Raw genomic sequence first — 27,712 nt, forward strand, 5'->3', positions numbered from 1 at the left:
GTGTTTCATTGTTATGGTACTTTAAAGCTTATATTTATTTATTTATTTTGGTTTGTCTTTCTTTTTTTATTTGTATGCCATAAAAGCAAGAGTAAAAAATATATAATTATACTTTACATAGGTATTATATTCCACGTATTTCTAGTTTAATTGTATTTTTAATCACATAAAGGATGTGTGTGATCTTCTTTAATATTTATCGGAAAAACTTTGAAAATTAAGAATATAATGAATTGGTTATGAATAATTTATGTTTCATATCATAGTAATCAAAACAATACGAAGTTAAATCTTGTATATTTTTATTTATGCGCATCGAACAATGCAGAGAAAGGGAAGATACTTAAAGATATTAATTATTGTTTTAGAAGTAAGAGGTGAAGAAAGCGGGACCATAGAGATTATCATTTAGCAATCTCTCAAATATATTATCAGATCACCCAATTTATTCATTTTTGTCTTTCTATTAATTACTATAGTGTTCTATTTCAGAATGTTTTCCGTTTTTACACTGAATTTTTTACCCAAACTTATTATTCTTAACAATTGCATACTAGTTTTTTATCTGCTTAATTCTTTTTTATCTTTAATAAAAAAAATTAAGTGTATTTCAGTAGATATTCATATTTAGAACAATAAATCTCTAATTAATCGCTGAAAACTAATTATTTCTGTAAAACTTTTCAGGTATATGCTATTTTCATTAACTAATATTTTTCAGGAATTTCTGAATGTTTTAACAAGCAACTACATTCTGATACTTGCACTAAAGGCTTTAAAATGCATTTAAGATTTTTTTATAAATTATATTTATCTTATAAAATAACATTTTTTTTATTTCATTGTAATGGTAATATAATGTGATGTGTCATAGATATTGTATCATAAAATTTTTATTAATATGAACGGTTTAAAAACATCAATCGCAATAAAATGTTATTCTTGTGAAATAACTACCTCTATTATATTGGTAAGAGTCTATATTTTGTACTCTATTTTGAACGCTCACTACGTGTTAAAGCGGGTGTTTACCCATAAATCTGGGGCGATTTTCCTTTCCATTTCTTTCCCTTGATGTTCCTTTGTCTCTTTGCAGGCTTCCCCGAACTGAACATCGATCCCTGTACAGTCAACGTAGCATGAAGTGCGGGAGGTGGCCATGAGCGGCACGGGACCCTAGGTCGAAAGGAGCGGAGAGATTATACTTACACAGAAAAGCAGAAAAAAAACCGCCCTCTCCCCCAAAACACAAACGGAACAAAAGAGGGAAAAAAGGAGGAAGGGGGAAGCCAGCCCCTTGAGTGGTTACCGCTGAGGAGAGCGAGCGTCCAATCACAGCCTTTCGCGATGATGTCATCGGAGGAGGACCCCGATATGGCTCTGCTAGAGGACAACAAAGCTTTGAGTAAGTCGGCCAAGACGAAGCGTGTGCGACAGAGAGTTGATGCTGGGGAGCCGAGAAACAGTTACGCGAGTATTCCGAACTTCAGTTCGCGTCCTCCGCAGGGCTCACTCCCGCCCTCCTCACTCTACACTCACCATCACCATTCGAATGGGTACACAAGCAAGATGCTTTGCGACTTGTTAGGATCTGGACTTCGACAATTACCCACAAAAGAGCAAGACATGATTGTGCTTGACGCTGCGGAGGGGAGCAGCAGGAGTAACGGAGGTGTGAATGGCTCGAGTCCAATTTCTCTAGGTCCTAGTCCGGGTCGAATGTACGTGAACGGTGGAGATTTATTGTACGGTCGAAACCTGGGTCCTCCCGAGAGTCCCGAGCGCTGTAGCAGCGGAGGGAGTGCGGCGAGCAGCAACAGCCACCTCTTACGGGACATTTTGCAGCAGGGGAGGGCGAAGAGGGGAGAGACTTCCGTCGGTCACGGTCGAGAGAGCCCGAGCTGCGGCGGGGAGGTCGTTTCTTGTTCCGGAAGCCGGCCGTCCGAGAAACTCGACGACGAAGATTCAAACGAGAGCAAAGCGAGCTGCAGGATGTCGGCAGCAGCAGCGAGGGCGTCCCCGTCGCCGGCGGCCGCTCGCAGTCCAGGCGGCTCTTCTCGCGGCAGTAGCCCCGGCCACCCACCTAACGATAGCGGCGCCACCTGGCAGGGAGAGCATTCCATGCTCCCACCCACCGCCAACTCCTCCACCTCGTTAGAAGTAAAGCGGGCCCGGGTCGAGACCATAGTCAACAACATGCTTCAAGGTCCCACGCCCCGCAGTAATGGGAGCGGAGCAGGACTTTCTGACTCTCAACCGCCTGTGAATGGATGTAAAAAAAGAAAACTGTATCAGCCTCAACAACACGAAAGTTCTCACCGAAACCCAATGAATGGGGATAACGAGATTTATGACGATGATGATGATTATTGCGATAATACGAATGTTAGTCCTCTCCCTAAACGTCGTAACTGTGGCAATCCTGAACTGTTTACAATTAAACAACAGTTGCGTCAAATGCAACAACAATTGGTTGCAATGCAGCAACAGTACATGGAGATGGCTGATGGAGACAGTACTGACGAGGATATGCCTCCGATTCCTTCTAGCAGCACTCCTGTTGTAATTGAGCGACCGAGAAGTGTCAGCACTCCTGAAGATCTGAAACCTAGAATAGATGCAAAACCTGAAACAATGCGTACACCTAAGCAGACTCCTTCCTTCGTGGACTATGATAATGCGAGTATGTATGACGAACAGAGAAGGTTAGTCATTGATGATCAAAAGGAGCCAAGTGCCTCCAATAACACTGCCGAAAAACCAGGACTTCAAGAATTAAGACAGTCTTGCATAGTGCAGCCATCCCCGTGTCCTAATTTAGATATCGAGTGGTTATCTGAATCTCTAAAAGCGGAACTTTCCACTTCGTTATTTCAAGCAGTGGACGCTGTAATGTCTCGGTGTATTCAACGTAAAGCTTCAATGTCCAAGGTAAACAATTCATCTCAAGACCAAGATCCACCGAAAGATCCTACATTATTATCTCAAATGTTAGATAGAAAATCTCCTCGGACAGGTAAAGTGATAGATCGTGGAACGAGAGTAAATGGACACGGATTATGTGGGTTAAGGACAAGTCCCTTTCCACCAGATATAGCCACTGCTCCAAAGCCGCCCTTTTTTTTCCCTTTAAAACCCCCAACAAGTGTCGCGGCCACTGCGGCTTTTCTGTATGGTTCTCCTCCTCAACTTCCTTCACTTTCATTATCCCAGCCTTATGCTTCTCCTGCCAGTTCGACACCTACGCCTCAAGATGTTCCCGAACAAACGGAAGCTATGTCCTTGGTTGTCACTCCCAAGAAAAAAAGACATAAAGTAACAGATACTCGCCTGAATCAAAGGACTGGTCAGTTGTGTGGACTTCGATCTTCAGAATCATCTCAAGACGTAAGCCCGAAATATTCTGGCATGCTGAGCGTTATGCCCTCATCGGAATCCATTCCGCCATCACATATGTATTCTCATCATCCACCGCCACCACCTCTGGTGCCGGTTAGCTTACCTACTACGGTCGCAATACCGAACCCTAGCCTAAATCAATCTGACCTCTTCCATAATTTCAGTTACGAGCATCATAGACTTTCTCAACATTTCGCATCGATAGAGCCACCGGAGGATGATGGCCCCCCTGTGGGGCTACATCACACAGGCCCTATTCATCCATTATTACCTTTTCATGGTCACCAAAGAGGATCACCAGACTCGCTTCACCTTTCCCATATGAAGCAGGACAGCGGTGACATGTCTGATGCTGGAGACAGTCCTGCAACTTACGATTCTAGCATGGCTATGATATCCTTTCTACGTAAGAATTTGAATATTTTAGCTGTTGTTTTTTTGCTTTGCTTTTTTGTTTGCTTTCTGTGTGGTATGTGTTAGAGAGATTAGTTTTATAACTTTTTTATTGAAATATTTTTTTAATTTTAATATATTTAAAATTTTTGAGGGAATGCACTGTTTTAAATTGCATTTAAATGCTGTTTATTTGGTTTTAGTTTTTATTTCTTTCTTCATAAAGCACTAATAATGCTAACAAAATTTTTAAAAATATTCGAGTAATGTCTAAAACTTGCTTGAAATAACTCCTATTTTTAACCGTTTTTAACATGTTATACACCATCTAATTTACAGCAAAATTAAATTCATGTTCTAAGAAAGTAATAATATTTTTAATAACAGTTAAACTATTCTGTGCTGTATAAAGTTTCCTAATGCATACATGTTACAATTTTAGTGATGGTTAAAATCCACTAATTTTATTCAGCAAAATCGCAATGAAAATATAAGTTTAAGAATTTGAGAATAGAAAGAGCTGAAAATATGAGAAAACAAAAACCTTTAGCGTGTATCTTAACCGGGAAAAATAGGCATGTTTATTCTGAATTTCGTAAATCTCCCCTTAATCTAGTTTCATTAAGAGTTTTGTTAAATATATGATTTTTTTTTTTTTTTTATTTTGTTTTAAAATTTGTCGAGTAACATTTTTTGAAGCCATCTTTCAAGTTGCTAAAGTTCTTTTTGAACTTTCAAGTTTCTTTTTGAAGCCGCATTTTCGGATTCACATCTCTAAGTGTGGGCATTTATGTGTTTAGCAATTTCATATCACATAATATTACATGCAGATTCTTTCTACAGAATGTAGAGCTTCTTCTTCCTTAAAAAGAGATTTTACTAATGTTGTTCTTCTCCTTGCTTATACTCTGGAGATGCTTAACATTTATTTTTTGTTTTTTAAATATAATGGCTTATGATACGTTGAAAATATTTGCACTTAATAATGCTTCTTCACTTATCTAAAGTACTTTTATTACTTTTTTGTAATATGTAATAATATTATGGTATAAAATAGAATAAAAACATTATAAATATATATATATATATACTATATATATATATATAATGTATGACAGTATCAAATCTTTTTTTATTTGTGCTGCAAAAAATAATTTTTAATTTACATGAAGTACATATGACATATTTTTTTTCTTTCGTCTAATATAACTGTTATAAAACAATCCATAATTTTCAACCTTCCTAGAAACTTTAAGAAAGATGAAAACTTATCTTTTTACACATGGTTTAAATTGCCATCTGCTTAAACGCTTGAACTTTTAGATAGGATATCTCGTTCCCTTTTTCTGTTTTTGACGAAATTATTAATCATTACTGTCATCTGAATGTCTGAGGAATCAGTATAAATTATTAAATATATTGAAATCAGTCTGTTAGTTTCTTTATTAATTAATTAAGAATTAACAGTTTGATAACAAATTAATCAATAGTTTGTCTTTGAGATGTTAAAAAAAAACTGGAAAGGCAGTGTTCATTAAAAAAAATTGAAAAATTGTGAAATTCTTCATTTCTAAATTATTTAGTAAATCATTATTCATTTAGCTCCAAATTCCCATTTTAAAATATATATTTATTTCTGTAAGGAGATCTTTTGTATGAATTGAAATAACAGCGGGGAAAATTTTGAAACATAAGCAATTTGTCTGAAAAAAATCTTTAGTAAAAAGGGAATATGAATGAATTAAATGTTTAAGTGAGATATAAAAAAAACTTTTGTACCTTTTCTTATTAATTTTAGGTCCGACTAATTTCGTAGTTGTAATCGTAGTGAATTAACTTCGAAGTGGTTTTTTTTTTTTTTTTTTCCTGTAATGCATGATTTTTTAGCTAAGTCGAACTGCATGTTTTCTGGAATGTATGTGATTTTATTTTTTCGTCTGAATTTTTTTTTAATTATAGCACTCCAGTTTTCATAGCCTGCATTTTGGACTGTTTTCGCTTCTAATTTCATACTCATTATTTTAATCTGCCTTTGTTATGAAATCGTAAATGTTGCTTCTTCCACTTTGTGCAGCTTTCTATTACTAATTTGTATTTCTTTGTGTTAGCCACTGCTTCTTTGGTTGTAATAACATTAACAAGTTCTTAAAATTAATATTAATATTAACTAATAACTTTGAATTCATATCAATTGTGCACTTATGGTTGCAAGCACTTGATGCTCAATACAATTATGTTTGTCAATGATGGTTAGTTCAATTATGTTTAACTCATTTAATCGTGTTCTTAAGATTTCGGAAGTTCTTTAATTCAATTTTTTTAATTATTAATAATAGTTAACTAATGATAAAATTGATGAGTGTGTATTAAACAGTTTTTATAATAATTTTAATTATATTAATCATAGAAAAAAGACAACTTTCTTCAAAACGGTAGTAAAAAAAAAACATCAAAAACAAAATGTTAAAGGTACAAATAATTAATAAAAAAGTCGCTTAGTTTAAGTAAATTTGAGGAACTTTTTGAAGAAAGCGGAGTAGAAGTAAAAATGACTTCAGTGAAAATTCTGCAGCTGCCTAAATGAAAACGGCGAGAGAGAAACATATACTCACGTCATAACAACAAATAAAAAAATTAAAAATAGAAAACTTTCGAAAATATAGTCCTGCAAATTTTGCCGATTCTTTTTGGTAAATATTAGTGTATTTAACCAACCGTAGTGTCTTTAACATTCTTCAAAACAAATAATAAATTTATATCTAAATGAGGCTGCTAGTATCTGATCTTATATAAAATGGTTCAGTGCTAAATTTATATCAATAAATATTCAGATTAGTTCGAAAGAAAGATTTATTAAACGTCATAAGGATGTAATCATCAGAATCTAATATCCAGCAGTCTAAAAAACAAAACACAAATCTATAAAATGTTCTGTTAAGTGTTGTCATTTATTATTTCTGAACATTTCTGAACTTTTTATTTCTTTTAATTCGAATAAATTTGTACTATTTCTTATGTTGCCATTCATCGAAATCAAAACTGTCCATTCAAATCAAAATATTAAGAATTCCCCAACGTCATAATATTTGCAGAAGTTTCGATGGTAAAAAAATTTTAAGAAATGGAATTTTTTGGAATTTTTTAAGTATTAATGCTGATACTAATTGCGGAATTCTGTGTTAAACTCTTTTCTTCTCTTTTTGTAATTAATTCTAAAAATTCTTTCCTTACTTATATGATATATATTGTTTTTATATGATATATATTTGCATGCTTATCAAATTTAACATCATATGATATTTATCTCATTAATGCTTCTAATAACTCTTTAATGAGCTATGTGGTTTGATTATATTAATTATAGATTATTATAATATTGCTTTAAAAAAACTGCCTTAAAAGCTAAAACGCTATTCAGTTATTAATTAATTGATTAATGATAGGCACTTAATAATGAAGTAACACAAATGAAAAGTTTTTGATACTGCATAATTTCATTCATCTATTTTGATAATCATTCATAGTTTTTCCGTTAATTCATACTTGAATTACATTCATTTTACTATGTAAAATATATCGAAAACCATAAAATTGTGAATGTTTAAAGTATTAAGTTTCTTGATCTCCATATTTTATTCTTTATTCTTTATTTATGTGCTCGAAATAGCCGGAAAAAAAGCATAATCGAAAAAAAAGGCTCTCTAAAATTGCAGTTAATGGTAGAGACCATAAAAAATAACCCTGCAGTAGTTTCAAATAAATGGTATCGCAGTATTCTGTTTGAAACAGGATTTAATTGAAATAGTAACAAAATTTATATAAATTATTCTGTTCCGTTTTCGGAAAATGTTTGTTTCATGCGTACATTTATTTTATAAATGTACTGATTTATAAATACCTCTGAAAATCATGCTGAGATGCTTCCAAGCAGCATAACAAATACAGAGTAGAATAGTGCTCTTATTAAACTCAGACGAAGTTTATTCAGTCTTTTAACCGAAAAGCTTGTCTTTTACTTCAATATTTCACCGAAGTCAACTTCACTATTTCATCTTTATCTTCATTTTGTTTCATTTGCATTTTTCTGCTTTCCTGACGCTTTTGAGTCCTTGCAGCCATGCTTATCTTTCTCCGTCTGCAGTTCTATGTTTTCTTCATATGCATTTTCAAATGCTTATAGACCATACATGATTTTAATGAGGTCGTACTAAATCTGTTTTAGAGAGTTTTTATCGAGAATGTGTTTGAACTATTTCTTGGAAAATGTTTCCCATCAACTTAATAAAATAAAATAAAACTCACTTCACGGATCAGATCAATAACAACTTCTGCGTAAGTATGTATATGTTTCATGCAATCATTTTCTTTCTAAAATGAGGAAGATATGGAAGAAAAACATGCGCTTCAGTTTCCAAGTATCGCTATTAATTTAAGTAAATAATAATAAAAAAAAAAAAAAAGAATCTAGCATAAAAGAATCCGATCTCCTGGAAATGCATTTTTCTTTTCACTGTAAAAACTCCAATCTAGAGCCAATCTAAAGTTTAAAATATTTACCTAACGCCAACTACTCTTTGAACTCTTAAACGCTCTCCAAAAAGAATAAAAAAATAAACAAATAAAAACGCTTGAGAAAGAGAACCTATCTAAGGCGTCTGAAACTCTCCTTCTCCAGACAGTGGGTAGAAGGAGAAGGGAGGAAGTGGAGGAACTCCCTTGGGCATGATTAAAATCTTCGCAATTTCTGTGTGAACAAGTCTACATATCATCAAAGGAGGCTTTAATGACTGTCGGTTTCAATTTCTATTCATGCATCATCAAGGTCTGAGTCTTCGGTATCTGAGTCAACAGAGATGTCTAAGATGTGGTCAGCCAGGTGGCGCTTTTCTTTGATTTTGGAATCGGTCCTGCCAGTTTTAAGAGTTTCGCGCGAAGCTGAATTCTCTTTGAAGTCTCTTGTGGCTATTTACTCGCTTAAAAATGAAAAGTAGTTTTTCGGGTCTTCTGTCTAATACTGTTTATTTTTTATTTTAAACATCGAAAGTGTTTTTTTTCGCAATAAACTTTTTGCAGTTAATAACTACTATCACACTCGGGTGTTAACAAACCACCAGTTAATAGCTTTTACTTTTTTTTTTTTCTTTTCACGTATGTAAGAATATATTGTACTATAAATATATGAATTCAAACCATTTCTGTGATAGAATTTATAAAAATTTTATTGAAGATTCCTTTTTATGAATACTATCGAAATTGAATTTCTGCTCTAATGCAATATTTTCCACGTTTTTGAGGCCCACCAGCGGCCGAGCGGTAAAGTCGCTGAACACTGGTAGTTCGGTCCGAGGTTCGAATCCCGTGAACGGGCTGGCTGCATGGGTGTTTTCGTGGTTTTCCCCATGTGTAACGTGTATACGAGCCAGTTTCCCTTAGAAAGTCCTCCACGAAGACATCCCTCCCCTTAGGCAGATAGCCCTAGTTTGCTTTGCCATAATTAAATACACACCATCCATGTTTTTGAGATCTACCATATTTTCTGAAAGATGTTAATTATTATGAGCAATATGCAACTATACTATAACGAATGAAGAGAACATTTTAATATATTTTAGCATCTTAGCCTAAATTTGTAATCTATTTACATATTCGCAGATTTTCTTCATGTTATTTTAACATACTAAGCACCTTAAACGCCAAATAACTGTGCTGTGTAACGGCTTTTTATTTAACATTAATCATAGTTTTAGATCAATTTTTTCCTCAATAACAATGCAAAAATGGTAATTTACCAATTGGAAAAAGTGTTTGTCTAATAGAGATATTGTCAGATCTACTGCTGTATTATGGATACTGTGGTATTTGCTGCGATATTATAGATCCTATAATCTAGTTAAGTTAAAATATTCATTATTTTATGTTAGTTATTTTAAAAAATTAGAAATTATATAAATATTAAAAACATTTTAAAGTAAATAATAATTTCTGTATTAACATTTGATAGCAAATAAATCGTATTTCCCCCCTCGGTCAGACTTCAGCAATTTACATTCAAAATGCCTTTCTGAAGGAAAGGTAATCAGTATTGCCCTTTTTAAGAATTTAAAGTTAAGTAATTTATTTGGTAACCCCTAGAGATATGAAATCAATATCTTTCTCTATAAAATTACGTCAAAGGAAGTTAGTTACATTTCTCTTGAATAATAGATCCTTAATTTGTTCTTTTTGGCTTATAATAAGCATCATTAGGTCGTAATTTTTTTTTTCAGTTGAAAATAATAATAATAATAATAATTCTCATTCTCTTTTCTTACTTTCTTCTTTTTGCACAAAAGCTTTTCTTAACCTTTTGATGATATGCATTTACTCTGAAAGAGTATTTCTTCTTATATGCTGCACTAGAATTAATTAAAATTAAAGAATATTATACGAAAGACTATGAAAAGGGAGTTTAGTTTCATAGAAGTAGTTTAAGCTATTGGTTGATTCATTTTCTTTTAAAAACATAATTTCAGGATTAAAAGATGACCATTTTTTTTTACATAATGGCCACCAGTTTCGATTACGTGGTGATGGATTCATTGCTTGTAACGCTTTCTTTCATCAGGCTATCCAGTCACTCCTGAGCTACTCTAATGAATTCATGCCTGTCCGTATAGTTTTGGTTTGTAAAAAAGTTTAGAAAGTTATTGCTAGCTCAGGAGAATAGCTTGAAGCTTGAATTAGATTTGACTACTGACTTATTGTCTTCTAAAGCAGTGGTCTTCAAATTTTGTCGACTCACGGAATCCTTAGAACTACAAGTTTTTTTCGGAGAACCCTTATCTTATCCTTAAAACATTGTATTAAAATAATATTTTAAGTAGATCAATATGTTATAGGTACTTTGTGTAAAGAAAATTAAATAAAAGTATTGCATTTTATTAAAATTTTTAACATAAAATTAGTGTAATTTATTCGTGAATAGCGTGAACTCATGCTCCAGGTGTCACCTGCCTTTGCATTGTATTTATTGACAGCTGTGTGCTTGAATGTTTTTGCACGGATTGTCGAAGTCTAGCTCTGTTGATGTCGTCTGCAGTCGCAATTTGTATTTTGTAATCTAATTGTTTCTATATTTTGCTTTTGTTGCCACATACGTTGAGAAAGATTTTTCACTTCAATACTTTGTTTTCCGAATGGCATTAAAATGTTTATAGCCGTGTGAGAAACTTCCGGGTATTCTGTATGAATCTGCAACCCAAAATGTAGGAGCTGCTCTTGCTTAAATTTAGATTTTAGTACTGAATCTCTTAGTATGTCGATAAGATTTTCCTTTTCCTTCATTGGCAAACTTTGAACTTTATCATAGTACTCGAAGAAATTTTTTATACAGTCATACTTAGTTTTTTCCGTTGAGAAATACTCTCTTGTAGTTTTCTTCAGTTGAAAAAAAGTACTCCAGCATATAATTTTTATCATTATCGTCTAAATTCAATTCATGTTCCAGTAGAGAATTGTTTAGTTTTTTAAAGCATTGCACGTCATCGTCTTTGATATATTCTGACCATATATTAAGTTTTAAAATCAATGGATTATTTTTTTCTTTAATTCTTATAATATGTACATTCAGTACTTAAAGAGATGCGTTTACTTCATTTAGAACGTCAATAACCCGTAGACGAAGCTTTTGATTAATTTCAAAAAATAATTAAATGTATCTTTATATTAGGTAATAAATAACAGCCAACTAGTGTGAGTTCTTTAAAATTTTTTTTTTTTTTTTTTTGAATTTTTATTCTGACCCGTGGAACCCCGTATTTTCACAGGCGGAACCCCTTTCTTCCACGGAACACAGTTTAAAGACCACTGTTTTAAAGAAAGCTATCGCCATTAACGACGATCATGTTGAAACGTGTTAAATGTAGTGAACATTTCAAAGAGGAAAAAACAACTTTATGCTTTCATTTTTCTATAAATAACATTTAGAGCTTCTTTGGCAATGTGGCTCAGCCCACCAGTTGCATATTAAGACATAGAACTAGACAGTGGCAACATACATGCTCACATTCGTGTTATGCTTTGATTTGAAAATATCGCACCGATCAAATAATGCTTCGCATTCGCAAATCGGTGACTTAACAAACACACAATTTTTAAAAGCAGCTTACCTTCAAATTCCAATTGAGTGTTAAGTGTTGCCATACATTTCTTTAGACATTCGCTACGCTGGCGATGTTTGATATATTATTTCTTTTGGCATTCGCTATATTATTTATATTTGATATATTATTTCTTTAAAAATAATACATTGCGATAACATTTGGTGGCAGCATCTTTTTATTTGGAAATTAATTCGACACAAAAATGAAACGAACACAAAAATAAGGATTCAGGCTAATCATTCAACTGCTTTGCAACAAGAGCTCTTCTTCATAATTAGCTTAGTCTCGTTGCATTTGGCATAACTCTAAGAATACACTTAATACTTAGAAATGTAGTATGTGGTTTTCAGTCACATACCTATTTTAAATATCAAATTTGAGAAGTTTTAAATTATCTCATAATATGTGCTTTTTTTAATACAAAAATCTGCTTAGAGTAAAGTATCACTTCCAGTTTATCAATTTTAGCATAAATCGCATATGTTGTTCTCATTGATCTAAAAATCTCAAATACTAATACAGAAAAATTTTGGATTATATTTTAATGTAGATTTTTATTAAAAACATTATGGATTTCGCGTAAAGACCATTTCCGGTTGTCCATTAAAGACTGTTATGGGCTTCTTGTAAAGTACCACTTCCGGTCGTCTTGGTTTGTCCAAAATTTAATCACCTATTTATTATGAATGTAGAAAACTTAAATACGGAAAAAGGAAAATTTTGGAAGTTTCATGTAGGAGTTACCGTGGACGAAAAAAATGGTCCCAGAGACAGACACCATTGTAAAAATAACAAAAACGTCTTGTGAGATATGTATATAGGTTGGCAAGAGGCAAAATAGTTAGTGGCCTTTTCTTCCCTTTAAGCGGAGCCGTCACGTTTATGCACGTTTCTTGGGATCCAAGTCTCGCTACTGTAAACAGGCCTTTATGAATTTCAAATAAAGTACCACTTCCAGTTGTTCAATTTTACCCAAAATCTAATCAACTCTTTATACGAAGGTAGAATGCTTAAAGTGGAAATTTTTGAAGCTCCGCATAAGAGTCGTCGTAGACAAAAAAATCACAACACACAGACAGACAGATATCATTCTAAAAGTTTTGTCGTTCGTGCTTATTCCTTGAAAACTTAGTACCGAAACATTACCTCTTTTACTTGTTTACTTGTGTATATAGGTTGGCAGGAGGTAAAAAATAGAGATGACCGAAATAAAAACTGTAGCAATACTTCCCAAATTTTTATTAAAATTAAGTGTGGACAATGCCTAGATATCTTTAGGCAGGTCTTGGAATCAGAAATTCTGAAAACAAATTACGAATTAGTGTTTTATGCTCGGAAAAAAGGAAGGAAAACACTAATGGGAAAATTGTCTTTGTAAAAGTTGTTTCAGATATTTCATTATGAGCCCATTTGCTGGTTGGCTCTGCTATGAATCAGATAATGCTTTCAAATTCTAAATCTTTTATGACTTCTAATTAATGGTTATCGTTACTGCTTTTCTACTGCTTCACTTGTGAGAATGCTATCTTATTAAGGTTATTTAAATGATCTTAGCTTCCAGCCTCCACAAATAGGATTTTGAGCGTTTCTACTTTATATATTTATTTATTTTTTCTTTAAAAGGAATCTTGTTCGTGTAAGTATGTAATAAGACGATTACGTGGTTGTCTTTTATGGTTTTTCATGTCCTCTTTTGTAATTGTAAAGCTTCGTTGTGAATGATTCAGAAAGCTTCGGGATTCCTAAGTCTAGGTAATGCGTCTACTTAATGTCCGTAGGATTTTAAGCTCATTCGGATAAAATTTAAGTATTGCTGTTGTGTATTATGTAAGGCGATATGTCCAACTTTTGAATTCTTTTCTGTGATTTCTCGCGCGTTTTAAAAAAGCATGAAATTCATTTCTGAACAATGGCATTGTAATGTTCTGTGTAACGTGTTACTAAATTTTGTATTTCTTACCAGCGGTACCGGTATTACTTACTAAATTTTTTATTGGAATTAATCTACACATTTTATAGGGGATTAACGCGTTACTTATATAGATCTAATATTTATGAATTTTGAACGTTGCTGTGGAATTATTCAACTTCTAGCTTCCATTAGAAATGATCAGTAAATTACATATATTCTTTAGTTTTCGAGTTGGATGCTTTATATTAAGTATTTCGCTTCAATAACTTTAGTGTGACACATCGGAGATAGAAGAAATCATGTATGTTTGTAGTATTTAAACTTATGGCAAAATTTATTATCTGAATATTACCACTATGTTTCTTGTCGAAAGTTACATAGTCATAGATTTACTCTTATTTTTGGAGAAGATGAAATTTGCATAAGGCAGTTGTTCCATTGATGTTAAAAATGTTCCATGTTAAAAACGCTTTCCTGGTAGAAATATGTTGCCTACTACAGTGGAGTCAAGCTGGCGCCACCCAAAGCAATTTTATGCGGCCAACGGAATGCATTTCAATTAGTCATTTGCAGCAAAACCGATTTCAAGATTTTAGTTATTTAAAGTTCGAGTTTGCAGTATTTTCATTATCTGGCTAAACGAATGTGAACAATGCACTAGAAAATCTATAAACGGAGTTAAATTATTTACGTGAATAACACGCTAAAACATCTACAAATGGAGTTAAAAAATTTACATGGCTAACTCTCTAGAAAATCAATAAATGGATTTAATCATTTACGTTGTAATATTAATCTTATTCAAAAATTTGAAGATTCCGATTTCATTAACTTTTATTCGTTTTTGTTAAAAAAATTAATATTACATTCAGTTATGAATAATTACTTTGTTGCGGAATACACTTACATTTTTGTCACAGTTGAAAATTAGTGAGAAAAAGCCCAGTTGACCAAAGAGCATCTGCATTGTGTGATAATTTCTTGTAATCTTTCTCCAAAGCTACAAAATTTATGAGAATCCATTAAGTATGAGAAATACAGAAGTTAAGTTATTTACATAAAACGTATATATTTTTATTTATACGTCGAAAAAAAATTTAATAAATAAGACAAAGAGACTACACTGACATTATTTATTCTCAAGTTTTGTCTTCCATGGAAGTTTCCATAATTTGCTTATTTTTAACTTTTCCATAATTTGCTTATTTTTAACTTTTCCATAATTTGCTTATTTTGTTGTTGTTGTGACTTATCTCTCTTGTTTGACAACAACATCAGAACAAGCCCACGAAATTTATCATGACAGGAATAAAAGATTGCGCTTGTCGTTGGCAAGAGCCTTGAGCACCATACAGGTGACTGTACGACTCAGTTCAGCTCAGTTCTGCCCCCAATTTTGATGGAGAGCACTCGGAGGAACGGGTCCGAAGGTCTTCCAATCCTGTTCCCCTATCACCAACCTCTTGAAAGTATTCTAGGCTCGCCGTATATTTAGAGTGCCCCCTGCCGCACAGACACTATACATTTACAAACATCAATTCTTTCTCCGGGATTCTAACCCGGGCCCTTCGGTACGGCAGTCAGCGTTGCTAACCACTATCAATTTTTTTGTTTAATTTGAGTAACTTATTCAATGATTAATTAAACATATAAAAATTACTTGAAGTAAATTCCAGTCTGAAAATTTAATATTTAGCTCTCAGTATCTTTGAGCCATAGAGTGTGACCAGCAAAAATGTCTTGCAGGTACCAAACTAGATTTTTGAGTAAAATATAGTTGAATATTTTGCGCTTACGTAATTACTGATGAGCTTTAATAAAGAGTTAGTAAGCCAAATTGAAAGTTTAAGTAAAATAGTATTTATTCTGTTACTAAATAATTTTCATTTTGTTGGGGAAAACAATTCTGGTCTATCAGCTGTTTTCAGGTCATGCATTCGGCCCAATGTAATTTGAATTTGAGACCACTGGCCTATTACATATAGTAGACTGATACCAGATGTCCTAACATCGTTTCCGGCTGGCACCAACATTCCATCTCGGATTTTTTCAGAGATCCGAAGAGAGCCTACTAGCGGTCGAGTGGATGAGACTACTCAACGTTGGTAGTTCTTCCTAGGTTCATATCCCTATTACAAGGGAGCTCCGGGGTCAGAACCAGTTTCCTTTAAAGAGTTCTCCAGGAATGCACTCTTTCTCTTAATCTAATCTAATAAAGATATGAAAGGCTTTAAACTTTTGCTTCGAACCTTAGAACTTGAGAGTGCGCAAGGTCATCCTACATGGAAAAGTAGTATGCGGAATTTCCAAAATATACAAAAATTAAAACAGATTAAAAGATTTATTTAACAGTACAGTTTGTTAAAGAGCAGAGAACTTGAAAAAACTTAAAAGTTTTCTATGCAGTATATATTTAAACTAAAAGTTTAGAGACAAAATAGAATGCACAACGCTAGCATATTTTCGACTTTAACTGTTGTAGGGTGTTTAGAGCTAAATGTGGTCGTTAACAGCATAGAATTTTTATTGCGCACAGACCTTTCGGACGGTTAACTAAAGTTCTCATGAGCTTGTTGCAAATTGATTAATGAATATTCACTAGTAGTAGTTTATTACCACCTATAGGCTTGGTATTCATTCTGTTCTTTAGTGACTAAATTTGTTAAGGAGAAGAAGGCAGTAGTGGAGTATATTAGTAGTCTTCAAACTTTGCGGACTCAGGGAGCCCTTAGATGAATAAGGTTTTTTTTTCTTTCGAGGAACCCACATGAAACTTATTTTTATTCCTGAATTCCCCCCCCCTCCAAATATATTTTATGAGTTTGGAGATAAAAGCGTATCCATTCGCTAATTTAACCGTAGCCATGACAGCACGTATCATTCGGGAATAAGCAAAGGGGTAATTGTTCTTGTTATTCACTCTCTAACATAGTAATCCAGCCATTATCCTCACGTGCCCTGTATAATATAGAAGTTAGAATTTTGAGGTGAAATGTAAGATAGAAAACTGAATACAATGAATAAATTAATAATAAATTTTTGCTCATAGGAACTTTTGGACAACGTGCAATGTACCTATAGTTTTTTTTTCATTATATTTCCATTAAATTCAAGCTCATACCTTGTTAAAAAAAACTCAGATGCGGACTTAGCATAAGATGCGTGAAATAAATTTGTTTAAAAATTCCGATCTGAATATGAAAAGAAGTTAATTTTTAATTCTAAATCCTAATTTAACGATTGGTGTTTAAATAATGTTTTTCTCAATAAAAAAGCAGTTTCTGTCAATAAAATAGTAATATGTTGAGAACATGATTAATATTTTAATGCTTGGTGAAGGTATGCGTTTTTTTTTTTTTTTTTTTTTTTTTTTTTTTTTTAGTGTGAAACAGAACTCGAAATACTGTTTTTAAATAACGCCTTATTAATTTGGTCATTCTATATTTCTGGTCTTGCAGCAAATTTTTACTTATGCTGTTAAATTATTAAATAACATTTTTTATGATATTCTTTTAGAGCATTAAAAAAAAAGAAAAGAAAAAGAAAGAAAAAAGAAAATAGAAAAAATTATATATGTGAGATTTAGTTAAAAGGCATTTTTCAGAGGCCGATAAATTTATAGCAACTACGTAATCGAATTAGATGTAATAAAGAAAGCAGGAAACTGAATATTTTTAATTTATAAGTTTTGAAATTCATATTGCGTTCAGAGAAGTATTTCGGAAATAACGCAGCGAATATATTTACCTGAAAGTTTTTCATATCATATCATTTTGCCTTTTCAAATGCAGCTTCTTACTACAAAAAATATAATTTATTAATTTGATTACTTCGGATATCAGATATTAGAGTAAACTTCTGGAACATTGATTGGAAGTCATATATACTTGTTTCTATAATTAACAAACGTTGTAAAACCAAATACTAAAGCTCCTAATAAAAATAAGGTTTGGGATATTTTAAGTTATTTGGAGTAAAAATATGTATTTATTATGTTATATGCAAATAGAAAAATTTTAAAGTTCCAGATCCATAATTATTATAGTTAACTTTTTAAGAATTGGATATTGTTTTTAATAAGTGCACCATCATTTGACTTCATAAGTCTCAGTTTTCATTTTCTGCGTTAGGAAAGAGAGGGAGAAAATATATTTGTATTACGACATTATTTCTATAATTATTTATTTATATATACTTATTTAATATTAATGCGTTGCTCTAGTAAAATTGCTTAATTTGTTTAATTTGTTCAAAAACTATTAGTTTTATTTTTATTACTATTATTTTAATAATATTTTAGTCTAAAATTTTGATAAGAAGTAATTATCTAGTGTTACTTTTCTTTTATTATAATTTCCAATATTATTGCTTTTATTCAGTTCGTAAAAAAGTGAGATATTGTTTTTAATTTGCTTTTCCAGTTCGGGTATTCTTTTGTTTGCTTTTCGAGTTTTGTATTTAGGCTGCATCTCAAATTAATTTAAGCACAATTTTAACAAAATCTATGGATTTAGCACTGAAATAATTACCTTGTAGTATTAATAGTTTTGTAGTCTTACCTTATGATGCCATAAATCTAATTTTTCTTTCTGTGTGATGTATATGTATAGTGTTAAACAAAGTGTATGAATGTGATTATGTATTGGTCATCGTGCCCGGTACCAGTTATTGGCCGGGGCGCTACATTTTGGCTTGTTTTTTGTTTGGCTCCTTAACAGCATCGATGCACACCAGCACCTTGACGCCAATGCACCTACGGAAAGCGAAGCTAATGTTCTTCTACGCCCGGTATCCTAGTTCCGCCGTCCTCAAAATGTACTTTCCGGACATCAAATTCAACAAGAACAACACCGCCCAGCTCGTCAAGTGGTTCTCCAACTTCAGGTAAGTTTTACTTTCATTTTGCTTAAAATGGTTCATCACGAGATCATTTTTCCATCAGAAGACTCTCAGTTTCTTCAACCATTGCTCGAAATTTAATAATTGTCTTGAATGTATATTAATTCATTCTCGCAAAGTCCGTAAACTGATAATCATGAAAAAACTTTTTATGTTTTGAATATTTTATTCATCAGTCCTAAAACTTTCAAAATATCTAGCAGTTACTCAATCATTAGCTTCTCTGTATAATGTATTACGATTGAATTAGAATCCCAATAATTAATTTACCATACTGGCTGAAATATATGTTTTGTCATTTTTTCAAGGACAGTTCTAAAAACATACAGATTTCATTTACATTGAGAAATATTAAAAAACATACTAAACAATCTTTTAACTTGCGTTTTACGTTAAATGGAAGCAAATTTATTTATTCTCATCTAAAGGTATGCTATTTAAACCATTTAATTAATTCTTTCGTAAAATACCTTCCAGATACCAAGTTTATGTTCGTATAGCCATCTTATTTACTACAAGTCTTTTTATCCCTATTATTACTAAAACGCTTTCAACGGTGCGATATCATTTACATATAAAACTCTGTATTCGATTCAGTGCAATTAACCTTTAAAAAACACTTTAAATTTGAATCTGTAAAGTCTAATATTAAATCCAGACCATGTAGTTGCACACCAGCACCAAAAATGTGTTGAAATAAAGAGTTTTACAAATACGGAAATAAATTTTATTTTTAAAATAATTAATTAAAAAGGATACATTGTAGTATTATTTGTTTTAAAATTAGGCAATTAGGAGGGAAAATGTGTTGAAGTGTTCTTAATTGTAAAGATTTGAGCCATAAAAATCTTGAAAGGAACTCTACCTGTTCTTCTCTGCGTAACTCTACCTGTTTCAAAATATGCTGAAATTCTACCTATCTGAGAGTATATTAAAATTTAAATTAATTTAAAAGCAATAAAATTCAACTAAAACATATTTCCATCGACTTCTCAGCTGTTGAAATAACTCCTTTCTGTTAAAATGATGCAGAAATTTTCTTTTATTGAGAGAGATAAAAAAACCCAGAATGATTGAGAGATATAATACAATATATTGCGATGGATATTAGAAAAGAGAAAACTGTGCGTCATGGAACTGTCCATGACTTGCTGGTATGAAATTAGGAAAAAGAAAATATTGAATGGTAAAAATGCTTCACTAGCTACTTTTTAACATCAACATCAAATCTTCAACTACACAAAAGCTCAAAGTATTATCAAACTTTGATACTTTTAAATACTGCGTGTCGCCCAGATGAAAAAATGGTTAACTGCTGTATCGAAGGGCGCGGGTTCGAATCCCGGAGAAGGGATGGATTCCCTTTATTGGAGACAACGATGGTCCACCTATAAGGTACCTGCGTAATAAAGTGACCACCGCTTCCGGCCTTAGTAGTGACCAACGCTTAGGCTAGTGCGCGCCATTGAGAAAAATTCTGCGTTTAGTTACATTGAAAATATATATAATGTTATACTGTGAAAAATGAATAAAAATTTCAAAATCGTCTGGCAATACGCTTTGTTGAAATCCGTAATTATGTTATGTCACTCATGTAAAAAAAGTCAGAACCTCTTTCAGTGGGTAATAATTAAAGAAGGCTTTCTTAAAAGTCAAAAATCAAAAGTTACAATCAAAAGGTATTTTTCATATCGTAGCTGTAGGTATAAATTTTACTGTTCTATTGATATTCAGACAAGGCTAAAATGGAATGCGTGCTTATCTAAACTCTGAATGTATGGGATTTATAATTGATTTCTTCTCCGATTGTTAATGGGATCCTACTTCATTCCTATTGTTTAGAATATTCAATTCGTAAAATATGATTTAATAAGCATTGTCACGCTTCGAAATGATAAGCAGTAAACAATAATAAACCGCAAACAAGGATCGAAACCGCAAAGAATATGGAAATACCTCGTATTACATATTTTTTAAGAAAAAAGGCTTTCACTTAACTTTCACCGATAACTATAAAATGCTTTTTATATCTGACATTCATTAAAATTCCTTTGTAGGACAAAAATTATCACTTCGCTATCCGTTGATATTGTTTTTTATCACAATTGCAATTGCCGAAGACGGCGCAATGATCGTTCTTCGCCTTCTTCTTTATCTACCCAGGTATTGTATACCCCAATTCCAGACCTTTATATAATTAAATCTTATCACTCACCTGATTTTTCTTAGTACGACGCCTTCCGAAATGGCAAGATTTTCATACTTGTGATTGTTGTCTCTATACCTTCGCGGTTTTAGTTATCGGACACCTGACTTCTTAGATTGACGTCTAATGACCTAAAAGAATATTTTTATATTTACTTTTTACTATTACACTGCAAGATTGGGACTATGTTAGCAAACATCTTATCTTAAAGCTTTTTTATCTCTTGAAAATAATGCAACAGTGATAAGTCTCGTGGCTGGCGTTTACATTTGTGGTAAAAGTCGAGTCCAGGTTGTTCGCCCTTGTCAATCAAGATTCTGGAGCAAATCATATCCCCTCGAAAATGTGTTGAATCCTGTCAGGAACAAAGAATGTTCTCGTCTACATGTAGCTGAGATGTTTACTTACGAAATAAAAAATATTTGCTTATACCCTGAATGAGATTTCTTTGGCATATTAATGTACAAATGTGATGATTCACGAATATAACTGTGTTTGTTATAAAAGAAATCAAGGCAATAGTATGTGCTTATCGATATCTTAGCACATTTTTGAGTAAGGTAAATGCATTAAATTCTTTTCCGATTAGACTCAAGTCACAATTGCTTAATAATCTGCTGCGAAAATGGGAATAATGAGATTTCATACGGAATGAGGTTTAATAGCTGGCACCTGTAAAACCGGCTTCGGATAAATGAGAAAGTTCTCCTGAAAATTGACCTGTGTTCCGCGATAATGAATCAAAATTCTGGTAGTAATCCTAGCTTGCGTTTACATTTCTTGTAAAAGTTGGGTCCACTTTGTTTGCCCTTGTCAGTCACGTTCTTTGAGTACATTTTCCCCTCGACGACATGAAGCATACAGACAGGGACTATGTTTCCGCTATTACGGGGTTAAAATATTTGCAATAAGATAATAATTTGCAATATTGTAATAATATGTTAGCAATTCTTTTCTTACCCTTTGGCATTGTTATGTTGACAATTCGGTTTCAATACACTACTTTTCAAGTTGCATATCTTAAATTACCGGAGGATTAATTTTTAAACTTGTAGGCTTATCGTAATTGTTGTTTAAAGTTACTTCAGGTATTAAACTGGAATCATATATAAAATCATTGGAAATGGAATCATAGGAATTAGTATAATAATAATCATAAAAATTAGAAATTATTAGAATTAGAACTTTTTAAAAATTTTATGATTATGTTTTTTTAAATTTAGATTTTTTAATCTCGTAAAATTTTAACGGTAATTTCTTGTAGGGGTTAGATTAACTGCAAACAAAACTTTTAAGGTAGTAATTTAATTTTTTTAAAATCTATGATGAAATCTCAAGTAATATCGCATACATAGTGATATATTTTAATAATAGAACTGGTGATATTTCTATGAATAATGCGAAATTAATTTTCATGGGCATACACTCTGTACATCTCAGATTACACACTTTTGTAGTTTTTCGAAATCACGTTTTTCATTTTGTGGATGCAGGCATTCATAGACGGATGGACATATACACCAAAAGAGAAGAAGATATATTATAAACCAAACTGAATTAACATAAAATATTTCTCATAAAAAGAAGGAAATCGTTTTTGAAGATCTTTTTGATATTGCTACAGCAAGAGTGAATTCATATCTAAGTTTTACATAGAGCTCCGTCACTTCTAATAATTAAGCCCTGAGGCTTAATTATTAAAAGTGCCGGAGCTCTATGTAAGACTATAAAGAAGGAAAGAAAACTTAAATAAATAAAATAACTAGTAATTAAAATTAAAAGAAATGTAAAGAGATAAATAAAAAAGTAATTATTAAATTAACTGTAAATAGTTAAATAAAAAATAAATTATTGGGCCTTGTCTTATTTTGGGCTCGGGCTGGAATTACATTTCCACTCAGAAGCTAAGAATTTAAACCCTGGTTATACGGTGCTCATACACGACCGAGGTACTATGTTTAGTACTTTAGGAAGGAAAAATTACGAGAATAAGGCCTTGAAAATGTGGGTGGAGATTTTTCTTTCCTTAAATGTTTCAACCTCTGTCCAGGGTTTGTGTCCGAGAGAAAGACAGGCGTGCATTCAAAAGTTAAAATCGATTTTTAAGGCATATTTATTATTAAAATAAAAGTCTGTTGAAATTTTTGGTTCGCTTACGTAAAAGAAGTGCTGTAGCCTTTTTATTTAGGACTCTGGTGCGTTTCGTCTAAAATTAAAATTTATCTCAAAAACTGAGAAATAACGGTGCCGGGCTCCGGTGGCCTCCGACGCAATTTAAGCTCTGAATTCATTATTTTATTTATTCTAGCTTGAAAATACAAAATACAAAAAAATGATAAAAATACAAAGTAATGATAAGAGACAACATTATAGTACGCTTGTCAATGTGGCAAATTTTAGTTAAACAGTCTGTTGAGAGGCTGATGACTAATAAGAATCTTGAACTTGATTTTGCTATCGTGTTGAAGTTGCAAAACACAGTGTATTCCCATCTGTACAATGCATTTGTATAAACTTCTTAAGTTTGATGTAAAAAACATTTAAAATCTTAATCCTTGAGATCGAAGTTTATTCTTACAATCTCTCTGAAACTTGTAACTTATAGTTTTCAAGTCTTCCTTAAAAGAGAAAGGAAGAAATATAGACAAAAATAAACATATGCCTATTACGTTTATTTTTACTGTCATATACTTAGCCTCTTTACCTTAAATAGCACGACATAATAAGAATTGATCTTCATTAAGAAAATAAAGCCGTAATATTAATGAAAGAGTGAAATAATTCCTTATAAGCTAAATATACAGAAATAATTCCTAATAAGCTAATATGTAACTATTACTGACATCATTATTTCATCTGATTTAAGTAAATTTAGAATGAAAGATAAAAGGAAAGTGTATAATAAGCAAATCTCGATTAAAATGCATTTCAAGATAAGCTTTATTGTTATTAATTATTGAAATACGAACTGAAAAAATAAAATAAAAGAGTAATAATAATAATAATAATTAATAATGGTATTGAATAATTTTAAAAGGAACAACACTAATTTTATTTCAGTTCCACCAAAGCTATAAACTGTCCATATAGTTACCCAGCTGCGTTATTTGAGTGGTATTTTTAATGCTATTAATTTTTTTCGTGAAAGATCTATCTGTAGAATAGAGTAATCACATAAACATACTCGAAGATGACTGGAGGAGTTAAAGCAACAAGAATCAACATAATTCTCATAAATCTGCAAGAATAATTTCGAAGGCTTAAATAACAAAAGAGAAGCCAATAAAAGATGAGACGAATGACGAAAGAGATCACTTTTCTTTCGTCATTCGCACTTCTGCAGCTGAAGAAGTGGGTTCTATATTTTAGCCTTTGAAAACTAGTCCTGCAAATCTACGAATATTACGCTTATTCTTATCGCTTTAACTTTTCCAATAATCGTTATTCAGCGTGTTATTTTAACTCATACTCAAAGGTTTTTAAGATTTACTTTTTCATCCATATAAAATCCGAAATATTCAAATTTCTAAGGGAGAAAGTGCATCTGGGTCATATCGATTATATTCCATTTCAATCACATTTTTCCCAAATTCCCTTTTTGAACGATGCATTCTATATAGATGCCGAGTGGGTTTTAAAACCAGTTCCTAAGAAGTAATAGTCAAGCATTGGAGTTATCAGTTACATTTCATTTCAAAGGCATCCTTTCCCAATTTTTATTACTTATTTAAAATAATGCAGCATATTTTAATTGAATTTTCAAAAATCATTTTCTACAGTCATCTTAAAATATCGTATATATTTTTATATACATAACTTCTAGGAAATTAACACAGTACAATAATCTAAAATCAGTTTTAAAACGAGGCGATTTAGTATATGCCATATAACTTGCAGATATTAATAAACGTTCAGCCTAAGTCATTTAATTGTGTTCAAAGTGTAGCAATGTCTAACAAATTTTCTTCGTATTGTTATTTTAAATTATTACCATAAAGTGAATGTCTGTTCCTGAAAGTAGTTGTAATAATAGTACTGTATCTCGTACTGACTAATTGGTAGGAAATCTGTTGTAATACTCTAGAAACATAGTTAGTTCTTCAAAGAGTTTCCTCGGCGATTGCTTTAAAAAGAAGGTCATATCCTCACTTTATATTCTCTTCAGGAAATGATTGCGAACTCACTGTGGCATCCTGGATCCGTTTCTTTGTCCAAGCGCGTCTGCGATGTACATGTATTGACAACGGAAATTATCAGGAAAAAAGCAAAGAAAACGAGGACTTGGCATCCTTCGTTCTGAAAGATGTCGGAGAGCAAAAGGTGTCCGATGAAAGAGATAGAAGTAAAACAAGAACAACAACAAAGAAACAGAGTAGGATTTCGCGGGCGGATGCCTTTTCTGTTTCAGTCCGTGGACCGTGACCATAGGAAGCAGTTCTCGCATCTGGTCATTACCTGCAGATGTTGTGCTCTTGCAAGACCAGTTGGTGGCTTTATTTTATGGTATATTATTTTTGACGTCACCCTCATCTCATTAAGGGGAGAGAATAGATTTCGAGCTTTATTGTTGTGCCTCGGAAAAGGAACTAGGCTGCGTGAATAGAAATAGAAGTTTTTTCACTCGCGAAAAAAACTTCTTTGTTGGATATTATTTGTTGTTCGGATATCTTTTGCCTTCTTTGGAGAGGGCTCATTCTTTATGGAATTTTTTTTTAGTTTCACTGCGCCGCTTGAGGACGCAGAAAGCGATGTCATTGGCTGCGAGACTCCGACAGGCACTCCTTCTACATTCTTTTCCTCGAATGGCGGCGCATCTTTTGATTTCTTTTCATCGTCGGAAACACTAGGGAAAGAAGGAAGCTCATCTGGAGCAGCGTTCTTATTGGAGAAGAGCTCCAGCATCTTTGCCCGTCCGCCTATCGTCTTAGCTCTGAGCAGAGAGAACTGCGCTTTGTTACAAAATAAATATATATTATATTCTATAACATAATGTAAAAGTATAAATCTTTGTAAAAGGAGCTTTTATTATAAATATTTAAGGAAATAATGCAGCGTAGGAGACTATTTTAATTTAACTTAAGAAAATAAACTCATTTTTAAAAATAGAAATTAAAATGTAGCATTTAAATAAACGAATTGTAATGGTTGACAAAGCATATTATTTAGGTAATAATAGATCAGTAAATAATACACAGTTGGTAAAATGATAAATTATGAGCTCAACTTGTATATTTATTAGGGTTTTAAAATTTTTTTGTGATTATTATTTATGGCTGATGTCCATAAAATTTTCATAAAAGTCTCTGTAAAAAATAATAAATGAGTTTCATAATGAATAGCTCCTTATTAATTGCTCCAAGTGATATTCAAATATTATAAATATGGATTTGCTTTAAAAACTGTTAGTGGTGGATATTGTTGCCCAGCATGTTTGACAGCGGCATACCTGAAATTCATTGGGAACAAAACATAAATCATTGGATTTTTTATTATTATTTTACTAAATTAATTTTTAATACTATTCTAAAATTGTAATAAAGCAGTTACCCACTTGTAAGTTACAAAACACAGTTCCTAAATTCAATTCAAATCATTTTTCACTACGCAGGGTTAAACTAATTGTTGTAAATTGACGCTATTAAATAAATTCATTGTCAGAGAATTCCGATCAGCCTTTTGGTTAAGTGATAAAAGCTGTAGGTTTATAAGCAGTTTGCGAAACTCACTGTAATCTATTGAGTAAATATCTTGAACATGAAACTTTACTATTATAGGAAATTCGTTACAGATAGCAATATGTATTGTCTGTATTGAAATCATGAACACATACGTTTCAGTGAAATTTGAATCGCGGATATTTACAATTAGATTGGATGAATACATGCTGCTGCAGTGGATAAATGTTATTTAGCTGATAATTTTGTTAACACAGGATGATGTGTAAAAATCGTTATCGATGCTATAAAGTAAATTTAAAAAGCATAAGAAACTGCATTCGATAAGAATCTTATTTAATATATCAGTAACGATGACATTTAAGTGTATCATAGTTCAAAGTATAAAAAGGAAGGAGAGATGCTTATTAGATATTCCAAATAAAGGAATTTTCAGGGAAGCTGTTAAAGAAATATTTAATAAAAATGGCTTTCACTTGTCTATATATATATAAATTGTGGTTTAGTAGTTAATTAATAAATTTAATAATTATAATGCTGCGCAGGTTTTGCTTAAATGCTTGCATATGCATGTAATGCAGAATTTTTACTTTGTTGATTCCTCCATATGAGCATTTAGTTTACTTTTTCTTTCGATTTTTTTTTCTTAAAATGTTTCATTAATTTATTTTTATTATCTTCTTATGGCTGGATGACTTATTCGATAAATTGAACAGACGGATTATAAATTAGAATAAAATATATCAAATGGGGTTTCATCTTTAATCCCACATTTCTTCAACGCTGACGTCACGTCCCGATTTTTTCTTCTAGGGCATGCGCGATACGAATTTCATCTCTGCGGAGCTGCAAAAAGGAATTATCCCTTCTGTTTGAACGTTCGATCTGTTCATCGCTTAGATTAGTGTCATTCTAACAACAGTCTGTGTTAAGCCACCCTGGTGTCCGGATTCTGCTCTCAATTGTCATTATAACACCATGTATATATTTTAACAAATAATTTAGTCTTTACAAATTGGTGTTTAATAATAATCTAAAAACCCTAAAGTTCAAGCAAGAATAAAAATTTTAAGCTTTACTTGAATTT

The 27,712-nt window shown here is 32.1% G+C and overlaps 1 protein-coding gene across 4 annotated transcripts in view; it reads left to right on the top strand.

The window, feature by feature from the left end:
* pros (homeobox protein prospero) overlaps nt 1-27,712 on the top strand; it is a 281,310-nt gene that overhangs the window by 231,232 nt on the left and 22,366 nt on the right. For 3 of the 4 annotated variants that reach the window (XM_035364780.2, XM_035364779.2, XM_035364782.2), the window contains 2 exons: nt 1,097-3,805; nt 18,564-18,729. In XM_035364780.2, coding sequence (XP_035220671.1) covers nt 1,348-3,805; nt 18,564-18,729 — 2,624 coding nt within the window. In that variant the 5' untranslated portion in view covers nt 1,097-1,347. The remainder of the gene's footprint in view (nt 1-1,096; nt 3,806-18,563; nt 18,730-27,712) is intronic. The other variant, XM_035364784.2, reaches the window with a different exon arrangement.

This window comes from Stegodyphus dumicola, chromosome 12 (genome assembly GCF_044657685.1).
Source record: "Stegodyphus dumicola isolate Sdum_Otavi_A_Nest chromosome 12, ASM4465768v1".
NCBI lineage: Eukaryota > Metazoa > Arthropoda > Arachnida > Araneae > Eresidae > Stegodyphus > Stegodyphus dumicola.